Source organism: Arachis duranensis, chromosome 10 (assembly GCF_000817695.3).
Source record: "Arachis duranensis cultivar V14167 chromosome 10, aradu.V14167.gnm2.J7QH, whole genome shotgun sequence".
NCBI classification, from domain to species: Eukaryota; Viridiplantae; Streptophyta; class Magnoliopsida; order Fabales; family Fabaceae; genus Arachis; species Arachis duranensis.
Window position 1 is genome coordinate 3,809,103 of NC_029781.3, and position 17,087 is coordinate 3,826,189.

Sequence of the window (17,087 nt, forward strand, 5' to 3'; positions counted from 1 at the left end):
AGCAATTATAATGAATCCAGATGCAGATTTCTTTATGAAAACACATGTGCAGATATCATCATTCTTGAATCCATTTTTGGCCAAATACTCAATAAGATTATTATACCACATTCGTCCAGATTACTTTAGACCATATAAAGATCTTTGTAATTTGACTAAGTATAACCCTTGCAAATATTCATTGGATGATTTAGATATCTTTAGTCCTTCAGGCACTTTCATATAGATATCCCGATCTAATGAGCCATATAAATAGGCTGTTACCACATCCATTAAATACATATGCAGTTTATGATATGCAGATAAACTAACCAAATAACGCAATGTTATCGCATCCACTACAGGGGAATACATTTCTTTATAATGTATACCGGGCCTTTGTGAAAAACCTTGTGCCACAAGTCGAGCTTTGTAGCGCACAACTTCATTTTTCTCATTTCGTTTTCTCACAAATACCCATCGGTATCCAACAGGTTTTACATCTTCAGGTGTACGGACTATAGGTCCAAAGACTTCACGTTTTGCAAGTGAGTCTAATTCAGCCTTCATGGCTTCTTCCCATTTTGGCCAACCATTTTTTTGTCGTCATTCTTCGACTGATCTTGGCTCAAGATCCTTATTTTCATGCATGATATTCAATGTCACATTATATGCAAATATTTCATTGATAATTGTCTTATTTCGATCCTATTTCTCTCCTGTAAAGACATAATTTATCGAGATCTCGTCATTTTCACAATTTTCAGGTACCTGAACGTCTTCTGGCGTTAAAATTATATTAGAATTTTGGACAACTGCAGGTGTCTTTACTATATCTTTTTCAACAAGAATAGTATTTACCTCTTTTCTCTTTCGAGGATTTTTGTCTTTAGAACCGACAGGTCTGCCACTCTTCTGGCGTGTATTTTTTTTCGGTGGCAATTTGTCCAACTGGGACATCAATTCGAATTGGGGCATTTTTTGCTAGTATATAGGATTTGGTTATCCTCTTTGTATTGGAAAATGCATCAAGCAATTTCTTTGCTATTTTTTGCAAATATATAATCTTTTGAACTTCTAGTTCACATTGCCCTGATCGAGGATCTAAATGCATCAACGATGATGCATTCCAATTAAGTTCCTTTTCAGAAAGCTTGTTCTCTCCCCCTAATATTGGAAATTTTGATTCATCAAAATGACAATCCACAAATCAGACTTTAAATACATCTCACGTTTGTATCTCAAGATACCTCACTATAGAGGGAGAATCATATCGAACATATATCCCCAATTTTCTTTTGGTGCGATTAGGTCGTTCAATGGGAACATATATCGCACACCCGAATATTCTTAAATGGGAAACATTTGGCTACTGGCCAAAAGCTAATTGCATAGGAGAGAACTGATGGTAACTCGTTGGCCTCAAACGAATAAGTGCTGCTGCATGTAAAATAGCATGCCCCCAAACCGAGGTTGGGAGATTTGTTCTCATAAGTAAGGGTCTAGCAATTAATTGGAGGCGTTTAATAGGTGATTCTACTAACCCATTTTGTGTGTGAACATGAGCTACTGGATGTTCAACACTTATTCTATTAGTCATACACTAAGCATAAAAAACTTGGGAAGTAAATTCACCAGCATTGTCAAGACGAATTGCTTTGATTGGATTTTCTGGAAATTGTGCTTTTAATCAAATAATTTGAGCCAGTAATCTCGCAAACACCAGGTTGCGAAAAGACAATAAGCACACATGTGACAATCTCGAAGATGCGTCTATTTGGACCATAAAATATCTAAAAGATCCACATGATGGATGAATTAGTCCACATATATCGCCTTGAATTCTTTCTAGGAATTCAGGAGACTCAAATCTAATCTTTAATGGTGATGGCCTTAAAATTAACTTCCATTGAGAACATGCAACACAACAAAATTCACTAGATTTAAGAATCTTCTGGTTCTTTAGTGAATGTCCATGAGAGATTTCAATAATTCTTCGCATCATGGTTGTTCCCGGATGACCCAATCGGTCGTGCCAAGTTATGAATTCATTTGGGTTAGTAAACTTCTGGTTTACAATGGCATGTGATTCAATTGCACTAATCTTGGTATAATATAACCCAGATGAATGTGAGGGTAACTTTTCTAGTATAACCTTTTTATTTGAATCATGAGTTGTGAATACATAAGTACTCATGACTTCCCTCATTCATAGTCTCAATATGATATCTATTTCGGCGAATATCTTTAAAGCTCAACAAGTTTCTTAGATACTTGGTAGACAATAGTGCATTATTTATTATGAATTTTGTTCCTTCGGAGAACAAAATTATAGTTCTTCCGGAGCCTTCAATCACATTGCTTGAGCCAATAATAGTATTAACATATTCTTCTTTTGGCACAAGATGGGTAAAATATATATCACTTTTGAGAATGGTGTGCGAACTTGCACTATCCGCAAGGCATACATCTTCATTATATATCTTTGCCATTTTCTTCAAAGACAAATAATAATAATAATAAATGAGTAGTATGCACAGTTAAATTGAATACTTAATCAGAATTATTTTTCTAAGAAACACTATATATAAAAATAATGTCATATACAAAAATTTTATTTTAAAAACTTGACACGTGTAATGATTTCAAAATTCATAAACATTAATATTTCATTATTTATATACATCATATTTAAAACTTAAATATATAAAAAATAAAACTTAACAATAAGTTCTTTACATTATTTATTTACATGAATACTTAATAATCTCACATATTAAACTATTTCATCATTGATCAAATGACCAATATTTTCTTCAGGATCCTCAAAGAAATCAGATACATCATAATGCGTGGTGGAATTTTTAGCATCATTTGAAACAAAATTTGTTTCCTTTCCTTTGTCGTCCTTTTTCAAAGATGCTTGATAAAGATGGACTAGATGCCTTGGTGTACGACAGGTAGGCGACTAATGACCCTTTCCACCACAACGGAAACACTTATCCTCTGTTGATTTATTTTACCCAATATTTATTTCTTTATCCCATTTCTGGTGAGATCCTCTCTTTTGAACATAATTTTTTTTCTTCCATAATTTTTTTTGTTATTAAAACCTTGCCATTTACCTTTTTCTGGGGTAATGATTTGCTGCATTTACTTCAGAAAATGGGGTGGCGCCAGCTGGGCGCGCTTCGTGATTCTTTAAGAGTAACTCATTGTTTTGTTTAGCAACAAGAAGGCAAGAAATTAGTTCAAAATATTTTTTAAATCATTTTTCTCGATACTGCTGCAGGAGTACATTCGAGGCATGGAAGGTTGAGAAAATTTTCTCTAACATATCATTATCAATTATCTTTTCTCCACATAATTTCATTCGTGAGGTGATTCGAAACATTGCTAAGTTATATTCATTTATGGATTTAAAATCCTATAGACACGTGTGCGTCCATTCATATCGGGCTTGAGGAAGTATCACCATTTTTTATGATTGTAACTTTCTTCAAGGTTTTTTCAAAGATCTGCAGGATATTTTAATATGAGATATTCATTTTTCAATCTTTCGTCAAGATGACGACGAAGAAAAATCATGGCTTTGGCTTTATCCTTCTGGGATGCATTATTTTCAGCCTTAATGATATTTCTAAGATCTATTGAATCAAGATGGATTTCAGCATCTAATATCTATGATAAATAATTGTTTTCAGATATATTAAGAGCATTGAATTCAAGATGAAAAAAATTCGATATAATAAAACTTTGTTACCTGAGTCTTTCTAAAAATTTAATCAGAGTCTCGTACTGATAACATGTTATAAAATAAATAAAGGAGAAATAATAAAATAAAATATAAATAAAAAATACTATTATTAGTATTTATCAATACTATTATATTACTTTACTATAAAGATAATATATCCACATGAGATAACTTTTTCAAATTTTTATTAAATATATTTTTCCTTGAGAATACGGAATCGCCCATCATTCTCCGTAACTAATCTTATCACAACATTTACAAAATTCGGTAAACAAACAATTATGTTAAATGGAATTAAATTGTCATTTATTTTATTTTATTACTTAAAATAACAAATCATAAATAATTTATCCATATCTACTTATTTTTCACATGAAGCGTTTACGACTTTACGTTACGCCGTGCAGTATAAATTGGCAAGACGGGTGCGTTTTGCTTCAGTTCAGTTGCAGAAGTGATCGCAAATTTGGGAATTTAGGGATTCGAGGTGTTCGCTGTTCTCTCACTCACTCATTCTTGTTATTGAAGAAGAAGAAGATATTCTAATCGGAAGCTCCCGTCTCTTGTGTAAGGTAAAGCTCTTTATCGTCTAGCGTTCTTTCTTCTCCTTTTCTCTCATAAGGTGAATTGGATGAGACTTCGCAGTTCACCGCATATTTTCCTTTCATTTCCAAGAAAGTAGGGAATTGGTTCGAGACGGTAAAATGCAGAACAAAGAAGCAGTGCTGGAAGATGGCCAAGCAGCGCATGCGACTGAGGTTCCTGATTGGGGTAATTTTGTGGATGATGACATAATGCAGCAGAAATCTGCAATTAATGCTGAGGAAGCCAAGAAAATTCCATTTCTCGGCGATAAGGTAAGCCTAACACCTTCATCTCTTTCGAATTTCTTGAATCTTTGTGAAGGATTTGAATACGTGATACACGTTTATGATTACTGATTATTATTATTATTGTTATTACTGTTATAGTCCTAAATAAAAGGGGTGGAACATGATTATAGTCACGAGTGGGAAAAAGTTTTTGACTTTTAATTAATGTGACAAATTGGCAGGAACCAATAAGTAGCTTAGCTGCTGAATATGAATCAGGCAGTCCAATCTTGCTGGAGAAAATAAAGGTTTGGTTAACCTTTTATTTTCAACTTTTTGCATGTAACCTTGTTTGTTGAACCCATTTCTTTTGTCACCCTTAATACAGGTGCTTGATGAGCAATATGCTGCTATTCGGCGAACTCGGGGAGATGGCAACTGCTTCTTTCGCGGCTTTATGTTTTCATACCTTGTATGTTTTAATGCGTTTATGGCCGCACTATGGTCTGTGGAGTATGGAATCAGTAATCATATATTCCAATATCTTTTACCAATGAATAACTTATTGTTAACTTGTTTCAGGAGCATATTTTGCTAAGTCAAGATCAAGCAGAGGTTGAACGTATACAAGCTAATATTGAAAAGAGTAGGAAGGCACTACAGTCCTTGGGTTATGCAGACTTGACGTTTGAAGATTTTTTTGCGGTAACTAATATCACATCTTCCTTCTTTATTTTGGGTATACTGCAACAGTAAGATTTACTAGGCAAGTTTGCTATGAATCTACTAAGCTTTGAAAATTGCCCCAAATTTGCATTGCTGTTTATGGCATTTGGTATATTTTTGCTGGATTTATTGAATGATAAGACTTTGGTGGTTCAAAAAAAAGTGGGGAAATGAAAATCATACAATTAATGAATGCTAAATAATGTAAGTTTTGGCTGTTATTGGCTAAATCTTGTTACCAAACATTTTCGAATTCTAAATATGTGGAGAAATTTTCAGCGGCTATAGAAAGCTTTACACATGAATATTTCCCGTATTTAAATGTGTTTAGTTTAAGTTTCTCTTTCCTTCCCCATGAATTAGCATTGACTATCATAAGTTGGAAGTACATGTTCCACAAAATATCTAATTATGATCTTTTGCTGTTTTCTGGATCTGGTTTTCCTTTTTCTGTTTCTTTTCTCTCTTTTCCTTAGGGTTTTGTCTGAATAAACTTTTTATGATTACAGTCATGAAGAACTTGTTTCTAGATGCCGAGATCCATCAGTTTCTGATTATGGTGAGTGACTTGGAAGTTGCAACACACCCCCGAAATACCTTAATCTCATTTCTGTCTTATCTTTTGACGAATTTGTTTGTTTAGTTGTAATGTTCTTCAGATTTGTTACCTCTGCTGAGATACAAAAGCGTTCAGTGTTTTTTGAACCTTTCATAATGGGTCTGACTAATACTACAGTCGAGCAGGTTTGTTCGACATTAAGAATTATTCTATCCCTCCAAAAGCTGATTTTAAATTTAATATCTTAAAAAATGATGTACCATTACTTCTTTTGTTGAATAATTTTGCTTGGTCTCCTTCTTAGGATTTTTTTCCCCAATTTTATTCATATGATTATCAATCTCTCACACTATGTCTTGTTGTTTAGTTTTGCAAATCATCGGTTGAACCAATGGGTGAAGAGAGCGACCATGTGCAGATTACTGCCCTTTCTGATGCATTGGGTGTTCCAATCCGTGTTGTGTATCTTGACCGCAGTTCTTGCGATACTGGAGGTGTCAGCGTAAATCATCACGATTTCATGCCAGCTGCCAGTGATCTCCCAAATGCTAGTGTTAGCGATGGAAAGAATAATCCATTCATCACATTGCTATATCGCCCTGGTCACTATGATATCCTCTATCCAAAATGAGGGCCTACTCAGGAAGATCTCCAGTTACACTTTTTGGTGTTGTGGAGCCGCAACAGCTCTGCACTGAGCTATGTTACTAAGAACGGTCTTAGTCTGTAACTTTGTTAATGTTGAATGGTCAATTTGTCTAGAAGTTTCATCTGTTTAGTACTGATTAACCAGCACAAAGTACATTAGCATCAATGCTCTAATAATCAAAACTCACTTTGATGCCTGTTACATGTTGGCATGGCTCCTTGCAGCTTCCTTGTATTATCTCGTTGCTGCTGCTTCCAATCTTTGCATGTGTGCCCATCTTTCACCGCAATGCTTCACTAGTAATTAATTCGTAATAACCCTGCAATGTTTATGGATAATCATGAGTACTATATATGGTTTTCTGTTTCTTATTGTTTTGGTGAAAAGATTCAATTTTATTGATTGATAATATCATGCAACAAGAGAAGCGAGTATTACAGTAAGATTTGAAGACATGCGTGAGAAGCTTATTTTCAGTGTTGGCTTTCTATATTGCCAGATCTGAGTTAGCCTCACTTATTTTCACAGTACAATATAAACGTTGTTAACAGAAAATCATTATGTTATACATCAATCACCTATCATGCAAACGAGAGATAAGGAGGAGAGTAGTTTTTAAAAGAGGGAGCGAGTCCTTAAATAGATTAACACAAAGTTCTCATGGAGCTTGCAAATTTGTTTAGACAATATTGGCTTAAATCACTTTCTTACACAGCACCAAACTTTAGAGGTTCAGTATAATTGAGTTTTGTCCGTAGTAAACATGTAGCGAATCTCCAATCAATAAGACATACGGATATTGTTAGCGGTGGTTTGAAGATATTGGTTAAAGAATAGAATTTTAGTTTGGGGGACAAAAATGGAGCTGAAGTTATTGCGGATAAACTTTGTGACATGTATAATTTTACAAATTAAATTCACTGAAAATTTTCATCAAATCTGTATCTTTCAATCAAACATTCCCTTAATTGAAAAGGGCATCAAATCTTATAGCATTGTAAATGTGCTTTGATTTGGAAAGTCATCATCTAGATTCGGTCCATACTTGTGATTCTTTATTCAAGAAAACTAGTGTAAATGTGTATGAACAAGTGAAATTTCAGTACTTTAAATTTCTAAAATCTAAGATTTAGACGTGCATAAGCCTCACTGACCAAGTTGTTGCTTCCATGTTTAAAATTCTTAAATGTTAATAATGTGTTTACCTACCTTGTTTGATTGCTTTGTCAGCAAGACACAGGAAATTGAAGTCTGATTGGTGAAGAAAAGTGAAGAAACTCAGTTACAACTCTGCAATTACAAAGTACAGAAGCAGCCCCAGAAAAATATAGGGAAATAAGAAGCTTATAACACAACAGAGGGAGCTGAAACTGAAAGAGCAAAATCAAAAGAGTTGTTTTCTAATGAGCACTAAAAATGGCTTCCTCCAAAAGTTGCTTAGAGTTATTCATCAAAGCAGGGCTCAACCTGAACATGAGCGTGCAGAACTCCATCTCATCAAGAGCACCATCTCCATCAAGATCACCTTCTCTCAGCATGCTCATTATCTCATCATCACTCATCCCTTCCAACCCAAGCAATGCAGAGTTCCTCTTGAGGCTCTCAAATGTGATCACTTTCTTCTCTCTGTCCATCAACAACTGGAACCCATTTGTCAGCTCCTTCATGAACCCTTCAGTCCCCAGTTTCTCCACCATTGCCGGGAAGTAGTCCTCGAAAACCACCGTGTTCCTCTTCGATCCCATTGACCACCACAACAACTATATATATCAAGTAATAATGAGAAGTGAGAACAATGCAGTAGAAGGATTATTAAGAGCGTTTATATAGTTAGACACGGAGAATAAACGAACTATGAAGGAAGAGTAAGTGATGAGAACTGAGAAGTTGACAATTCAAGTACAGATAAGAGTGGATTTCTCTTGAAAACGACATTCACTCAGACACCAAAACCTTTTCCCTTCAACAAATATTTCCTTATTATGCATTCAAAACTTTAAATACATATTAATCATCAAATATGTTTTAAGAAATAAAAATGAAAAAAGGTGTTACTCTTTCGTGGAAGGTGCGTGGGAAGCTCTATAGTGTGCCCAAGGGATGGTACAAAACACTCATCATGACTCATCACTCATGACACAGATTACATATTAGCATTTTATAGACCACTTCGATAAAGACACTAAAAATATTTTTTTTTAAGACGTATTGGTTAATAATTTATTTTTTAATACACCAGAATAAAATCGATTTATTATAGCAACAATAATAAATCTAATTGTCCGCATTTTAATTATTAGACCTAATTTAGTTTGACTGATTTACACAATCTAAATCGAATTATGTTTAATTTTTTTAATAAAAAGATAAATATATCCCTGATTTTTGTTCAAAAAAATTATAATCGATAAATTGGTTGATTCGACCGAATCTGATAATAATTGGGTTTATTATTATTGTTATAAAAAAATTGGTACAAAACACTCATCATGACTCATCACTCATGACAATGATTACGTATTAGCATTTTTCCCTTTTCCTCAAGTAAATATTAATCTATTTTTATTTTATACAAAATAATACTGATATTCTCACATAAATAAAACTTTTCATATAAATATTAATAAGAAAAAAAAACTATAATCTACTAAATAATTTTTTTCCATCTTAATACTGCACTTCTTACAAAAGCAAGTGTTATGACTATTGTTCCTTAATTACCAAATCCAAACGCCAAAAGCAAACAAAAATAAGCAGCGTAAGATACGAAAACGAAGATGCCATGATGTAGCTGCAAAATCCAAAGAGTTGACCCACATATAATTAATACCATGAGCGCTAAGTCTTTTTTTGTGTTTCCTTCCCCCTCACAATTGTCAATTTCCCATTTAATTCTCTATCCATGAATCATTTTATATGTACTATGTGTTTGGATTTTGTTTAACAATATTCATCACAACACGAAAATAGGATCAAAGAACAATTAAAACACTCAATAGGTTCGCAATTACCTTCTCAATTGTTGATAACAAAAGCAGATCATATTTCCTACATATGTCAACCGTGTTAGGTAGTTAATATCAAATCCACCCACTAAAGTATTATAAAATATATGTTAAAATATAAAATATACATTAAAAATAAATTAAATAATACATATATTTTTATATAAACACATAATAATTGATTTTAGTAATTGATTATTATGTATACATTATATTTTTATTTTTATTCCTATATAGCCAACTTAATTTAATGAGTTCAATTTAATAAAAAAGAATTCAATTAGAGAATTAATTATTTGTTAGTTATTTTTTATATTAATTTTTAAAATTTAAATTCTAAACTCTAAAAAAATGATGATTATTTTACAATAAAAATGGATTAATATTAATTAATTAAAAATAGATTTATGTACTTAGGATTTGTTTGGACGTTATTTTTGAAAAATATCTTTTTTTTTAAATGATATTTTTTAAAAGATCTTTTATAGTGATTTTATATTTGGATATCTTATGTAAAAAGATCTTTTTATCTATCAATTATGTTTGGATAAAATAAGATAAATTATTTTTTTGTTTATTTATTATATGAAAAAATCTTTTTTTAAGAAAAAAGATCTTTTAAAAAAAGATGTAAATTGTAGTTTTTCAAAAAAGACATTTTTTTATTTTTCTAGTACTTTTTCTTTTACTATTAGAAATTTGCCAAACACACTAAAAAATAAAAAAATCTTTTTTCATTAATTTTTTTATCGATTCAATAGCACTAAAACAAGCACTTATTCTTATATAAAATATCTTACACTTACCACACATAATAAAGACAAATTAATCCAACTTTTCAATGTTATTTTTACATTAATATTTAATAGAGAGTGCTAAGTTGTAGTCTTATTTATTATCATTAACAAATACTGTGTTTATGTGTTTGTCTATTTATAGTATTTTTCACTTTTGTAGGATTGACATAGTTTTGGTTTGGAAAGGAGTGATTAAACCTTTATTGTACATTGTTTGGTAATGGTAATGGTAATGGTTCCATTCCTTGTGAGTTTAGTGTTGAGTCTCATCATTATAAGAGCAATAAAATTACAAGGCGCAAAGTACCTAGGGAAGGTGCCGAAATCTTCTAGCTTTTTGGATCATGTAAAGAAAAAGAACAAAGGAGTTATGTCATAGAAATTTCATGTAGTTTTCGAGAGTTTGGAGTTAACTGTGTTGTTTGAACTGATTCTGTCTTTCATCGTTTGGACTCTGCAGTTATGTGGTTTCTATGAAACATGGTTTGCTATAAAGTATGCACTACACTCATTACTATGTGACAGATCTTTGTCCTATTGTGGGTCCTATTTTCATCTTCAAAAATAAAACCCAACATTTATATTATCACAATTCAAATTATTCATGCCTGCTTCAATTTAAAATATTAGGAGATGTTTAAATATAATCAGAATTTTCTGATATAATTATGAAATAAAATGAAATTGTATAACCATTTATTTATTAGAGAGATTGTGACTATACAACCATAGTAAGGCCAAGACTTCTGTTTGAAATGAAATGATGGATAATGACCAATGAAACAATAATGACATTTATAATTGTACTCTCTAATGAGCATTAAATCATGCAATTCAGTTGCAACTTGCAATGTAAGATCATTTCAATTTTCAATTCAACCGACACTTTCCTAGTGTGATTATTGTGCATTAGATACAAAATTAAATGAGAATCACAAAGTTTTAGACTCCTAATTATCTTCTGGGGCTAGCTTCTACTAATACATAACCCTTATTCCATGTGCAATATTTGGATTCTTAGGAAGGAGATGCTTATGTTTGTCAGATTTCCAACACTGTAAAAGATGCCCGAAAGTTCGTAGCAGAAGCTAAATAGGGAATCTGGGTCAATTTTAAAATTTGACTTTGGAAGCTAGCTTTAACTTTGTTCATTAAAAGCCTACCAACAAAGTGAGTCTGAGTCTCACTTTGGCTCCGTATCCATAAATGAAGCTCAATTAGCCCCACATCTGTTAAGCTTATTGGGTGGAAAGAAATAAAAAACTATGTTAAAGGATGAATCTTCCATATATCTATTAATAGCGAAAAGCAAAAACAACAATCTAATGATGAAAAAGGCTAATTGATTCCTATGAAAAATCTCTTGAACAGTGCAAATAGTTAGTGTGAGTTTCCTTTTCCTAATTCCCAGAAAACAGAGGATTTATTTATTTATTTTTTTCCTTGAAAAGTATAAGAAAAATATTCGAAGAAGCTTAGACCCCGGAAATGTGAATATGTTTAGTTTTTTTTTTGGGACAGGGGAATATGTTTAGTATAACGGCAAATAGAACTTAAAACATTTGGGCCTGACATATTTAAAGTTGGGCCTGGCATATTTTTAAATGTTTTTGGTCACAATATCATGACGACCATTTGATTTCTTTGTCCTGAAATAAAAACAAACACATAACCAACGCAACTTGGCACAATGGATGAAGATCTGTGTCCCTTAATCATCTTTTCTGGGTTTGATATTTACTGGAGGATGGGAATGGAGTTTGCTTGCTTGGGAGGGTTGCCCACTTTGCCTCTGCAGTATCCGAGGAATTAGTCATTAGACTTCCGGCCTGATGGATACCTGGTGCGAAAAAAAAATCTTAAATAAAATAAGGCCCATCCAGATGGAGGCCCATGATATTTTTCGGACCTTAGCCCTTAGTTCAAGGCCTAAAAAGCTTGGTACTATTAATCATGTCCTTTTGTTATTATGACTTAGCGCGTTATTCGTGTTACCTTCCCAATGAAGTCAACAATAATCTAATAGTTGTGAAATTACAAAGCTGCCCAACTCGAGTCAGCAAGTTCGGCTATTCTCACTTGAGGGTTTTGTACTTTTGTGGACACAATTTTTTGTGCCTCTTTGGAAATAAAAAGATTAAAACTAAAAATTGTCTTCTAGAACTAAATCTTCCCCTCGTTACAATCACATCAAAGTCAAAGATAATGAAGTATATAAAATGAGAAAAAGATTCGTAAATGATGCTCTTAAGTGATTATTTAGTCCTTAATAATACATAAAGAGACATATTAGTCTTCTCTGTCTCTTTATTTAGTGTGGAAAAGCAGTGATCCAAGTGTAAGTAGTTGACTTGACTTGTTTCTTTTGTTTAATCACAAATCCATAGTTTATAATTCCTTAAATGTTGTTTATTCTTTAGTCAATGATTCTCATAGGATTTGACTTCACCACACGGTTGCAACTGCTCACAAAGCTGGCTGGCATAGTGAAAGTCAATCATGTACAAGAAGAGCCAAGAGGGTATCAATTATCAATAGGATATGCATATGCCTCATTAATTGCTCATATTCTATGTTCTAATCACCTTCCTCAAGATCATGGGATCCACAACTCACACCAACTTTTTAGATGCTTTGATCATGTTTTCCTTCATTTTCTTTGGCTTCAGTTCTGCCAGGGATACCATTACATCATCTCAATTCATCACAGGCTCAGAGACAATAAGCTCATCTGACAGTGTCTTCAAACTTGGATTCTTCAGCCCTCAAAATTCAACTAACCGCTATGTTGGAATCTGGTATCTCTCTGAGTCTGACATCACTGTTATATGGATTGCCAACAGGAACCAACCACTCTTGGATTCTTCAGGGACACTGAAAATCTCTGGAGATGGTAATCTTGTACTCCTAGATGGAAAAAACCAATTAGTTTGGTCATCAAATGTGTCAACAAACATGGCTAACAGCTCCACTGCTCAACTCTTGCGATCCGGGAATCTTGTGTTGCAAGATAACATCACTGGACAAACCATTTGGGAGAGTTTCAAGCACCCTTGTGATGCAGCAGTGCCAACTATGAGAATCAGTGCTAATAGGATCACAGGTGAGAAAACCAGGTTCATATCAAGGAAGAGTGCTTCTGATCCTTCTACTGGGAGCTTCTCTGCTTCTCTTGAACGCTTGGATGCTCCAGAAGTGTTCTTTTGGGTAAATGGAACTCGACCGTTTTGGAGGACTGGTCCATGGAATGGTAGGATCTTCATTGGGACAACAATGATGTCAACAGGGTACCTATATGGATGGAGTGTTGGATATGAAGGGAATGAAACTGTTTATCTTACTTACAGTTTTGCTGATCAATCTGCATTTGGAATCCTTTCACTAACTCCGATTGGCAAGCTTCGATTGTTGAGATATTATAACAGAAAGCAAGTTCTTGATATAGAGTTGGAAATTTCTGATTGTGATGTTTATGGGGTATGTGGGCCATTTGGGAGTTGTAATACACAGAATTCACCAATCTGCAGCTGTTTGAGTGGATATGAGCCTAGGAATTTGGAGGAGTGGAAGAGGCAAAACTGGACCAGTGGTTGTGTGAGGAAGGAACCACTCAAGTGTGAGACAATGAGGAAGAATGGAAGTGAAGTAGTAGCAGGCCAAGTCCAAGAAGATGATGGTTTCTTGAAACTTGCAACTATGAAGGTTCCGGATTTCGCAGAGAGGTTGGATGTTGAGGAAGAGCAATGTGGACCTCAGTGCTTGAGGAATTGCTCCTGTTTAGCATATGCATTTGATACTGGCATTGGCTGCTTGTATTGGATCACAGATTTGATTGACTTGCAACAATTCTCAAGTGGAGGAGTTGATCTCTTCATCCGTCTCCCCCATTCACAACTAAGTATGTTTCCTTCTTGTTCTTGCTTAGAAACTAGGACATGTTATTATAACTTTCTTAATGAATCTACTTTTTAAATGTTATCAGAAAACGCAGTAAACAACCATAAGAGTTCAAGAAAGAACACATTGATCATTGCTGTAACAGTGGGAGCAGCCGGAGCCATTATCTTGGCGGCTTGTGCATATCTAGCCATTTGTGCCAAGCACACCAGGAAAAGAAGAGTTAAGGATTCAGGTATCTTAGAAACAATTTATCTCATGTTCTAAAAATTGGTTTCCTCATGTGTTGGATTTATTATTAATCTTTGGAAAACTCATCCAGAAAATCAGAGTCATAGATTGATTGGGGTTAAGAAGCAAGTTAAACTGGATGAGCATGAATTGCCTCTATTTGATTTTGAAGTGGTTGCAACTGCTACAAACAATTTTCACTTGTCAAATACACTTGGGAAGGGTGGCTTTGGTCCAGTCTACAAGGTATTATTCTGCTTAGTTTTTGTTCTTTAATATTCACATGTGTTTGTGATTGCTAATATAATTTTTTTTCTTTAAATTGCTTAATAGGGGTTATTGCCAGATGGTCAAGAAATTGCAGTGAAAAGATTGTCCAGAGCATCTGGACAAGGGGCTGAAGAGTTCATGAATGAGGTGGCTGTGATTTCTAAGCTTCAACATCGCAATCTTGTGAGACTTCTTGGCTGCTGCATTGATGGAGATGAAAAGATGCTGGTCTATGAGTTCATGCCAAATAAAAGTTTGGATGCATTTATCTTTGGTCAGTTTATATATCCATATATTTTGCCTTGGAGTCAAGTTCAATCAGAATTAGTAAATTGAGATATGAACAATTTTATTTTGATTGTTAATCTAATTCTCTTTTCTTCTTCAGATCCTCTACAAAGAAAACTTTTAGATTGGACAAAACGTTTCAACATAATTGAAGGAATTGCTCGTGGTATACTTTATCTTCACAGAGATTCTAGATTAAGAATCATACACAGAGATTTGAAGGCAAGCAATATCTTGCTTGATGCGGAGATGAATCCTAAAATATCAGACTTTGGTTTGGCAAGAATATACAAAGGTGAAGACGAGGTTAATACTAGAAGAGTTGTTGGTACATAGTAAGTATGTTTCATACTGTACAATACTTATTTTTAGCATAGTCTCCTTTGATAAGTAACTTTTTATGTGACAAATTAAAACAGTGGTTACATGGCTCCGGAATATGCAATGGAAGGACTATTTTCGGAGAAATCAGATGTTTACAGCTTCGGAGTTTTGTTACTAGAGATTGTCAGTGGAAGAAGAAATACAAGCTTTCGCAACCATGAGAAATCCCTCAGCCTTATTGGATTTGTAATTCTTTTTCTCACTTGAGTCTTTTCTATGCCTGCTGATAACTCCATTTAACTTACCAAGAACTCTGCTTCTTTTACTTAGGCATGGAGGCTATGGAATGAAGATGACATTAGATCCTTGATAGATCCAGATATATCTGATTTGGATACAGGTTCTGAGAATCATATTCTGAGGTGCATACACATAGCATTTCTATGTGTTCAAGAAGTTGCAAAAGAAAGACCTCCTATGACTAGTGTTGTGTCCATGCTGAATAGTGATGAGACTTTCCATCTTCCTCCTCCTAAGCAAGTTGCATTTGTGCACAAGCAATATTCATCAAGTTTGGAATCTTCCTCTCAGGAAAATCAGTGTAACTCAAATAACAATGTTACTCTTACTGAAATCCGTGGCAGATAGCATTATAGACAAGAATTTCTGCCATTGAAATTAAATAAATAGTTCAGTTACTCTTATTTACTATTGTTGTCTTATGAATTTGATATAATATTAGATTCCATGGATCAAAATCCTTTCAGAACGTTGAAGCATTTAGAAAGAGATATCTTGCAATGTGTAAAGTAGGAAATATATTGGTCAACATTGGCGGGTTAAACTGTTTGATGATATAATTATAATAAGATTTCTAAGAAGAAAAACTGGATGGTCAAAAGTCAAAACCGCTAAACTTGCAATGTTAAATATGGAAACTTCCAAATGGTGGAAATCATGACACTAAATAGAGTAATAGGATCCATCTTTTTCTCATTATTGTGTGTGTTATTTCCAACTTTTCTGCTGTCCTTTGATTAGACTTTTTGTCCTCAACCATGCTTCCAATATCGGACACTGTTACAAATTTCTAATATAAGAGACTTTACTTAACAATTATTGTCCCTTGCACAGTTATTGAAGTTGGTTAATTTCTAGTAAATAGATTGAATTTTGGATCACGGAAAATTTGAAAGAAAAAAGAGTGTGGTACAAGTTGCAAAAGAGAATATACAAGTTAGAAATTGTTCATAACTAGAGTGAGACCCGCGCAATGCGTAAAGAGGTAAATTATTTATACTATATAGTATATTTTTAAAGAATATATTAAAAATAGATTTTGAATTTATTTATTTTTAAAAAAGATATAAATTATTTATATTAGAGTTATACAAAACTGCATTTTTCTTTTTCTTTTTTCGATTTGTATTAATGGCTACACTTCATCTTTTCTTGTGGGCTTTTTGTTTATAAATAATTAAAAAAATAAATGAATGAGAATGAAAAACATATAAAAATGTTATATTAAATTTAAGGAATTTTTGATAATTAGTATGAGAGATTAAGAAATGAAAAGTAGTAAGAGTCTTAATATGTATAAGTTGTAGAATTTGAATATTTGTAACTGAAATTTTTTATAATTATTATGATACTTTTAATGTATGTTTATTGCATTTAATTAGTATTTGATGTTTCAATTGAATAATAATAGATAAGAGTTTTTTGTTTTAATTTTTTTAAAACATTTTACTAAATATTAAATAGTGATTGGTTGATTTTCATCTTTTGCCAAG

At 33.2% G+C, this 17,087-nt stretch overlaps 3 protein-coding genes across 3 annotated transcripts; 2 read left to right on the plus strand and 1 right to left on the minus strand.

Annotated features, from left to right (window-relative positions):
• The first annotated feature begins 4,140 nt into the window (after positions 1-4,140).
• LOC107468464 (OVARIAN TUMOR DOMAIN-containing deubiquitinating enzyme 1) lies at positions 4,141-6,683 on the plus strand. Its single transcript, XM_021133193.2, is given in 8 exon segments — positions 4,141-4,308; positions 4,412-4,593; positions 4,791-4,856; positions 4,937-5,020; positions 5,131-5,252; positions 5,724-5,833; positions 5,918-6,018; positions 6,201-6,683. Coding segments are annotated over 7 exon segments (900 nt in total). The 5' UTR covers positions 4,141-4,308; positions 4,412-4,440; the 3' UTR covers positions 6,465-6,683.
• Positions 6,684-7,515: 832 nt separating this feature from the next.
• Positions 7,516-8,429, minus strand: LOC107468463 (calcium-binding protein PBP1). Its single transcript, XM_016087769.3, has one exon. The coding sequence runs from the start codon at positions 8,225-8,227 to the stop codon at positions 7,883-7,885; it is 345 nt and encodes a 114-aa protein (XP_015943255.1). The 5' UTR covers positions 8,228-8,429; the 3' UTR covers positions 7,516-7,882.
• Positions 8,430-12,784: 4,355 nt separating this feature from the next.
• On the plus strand, positions 12,785-16,029 carry LOC107468454 (G-type lectin S-receptor-like serine/threonine-protein kinase At1g11300). Its single transcript, XM_016087754.3, has 7 exons — positions 12,785-14,182; positions 14,267-14,416; positions 14,504-14,658; positions 14,746-14,956; positions 15,071-15,305; positions 15,390-15,540; positions 15,625-16,029. Exons 1-7 carry the CDS (start codon positions 12,883-12,885, stop codon positions 15,940-15,942), a joined length of 2,520 nt encoding a protein of 839 aa, XP_015943240.1. The 5' UTR covers positions 12,785-12,882; the 3' UTR covers positions 15,943-16,029.
• Positions 16,030-17,087: the final 1,058 nt, after the last annotated feature.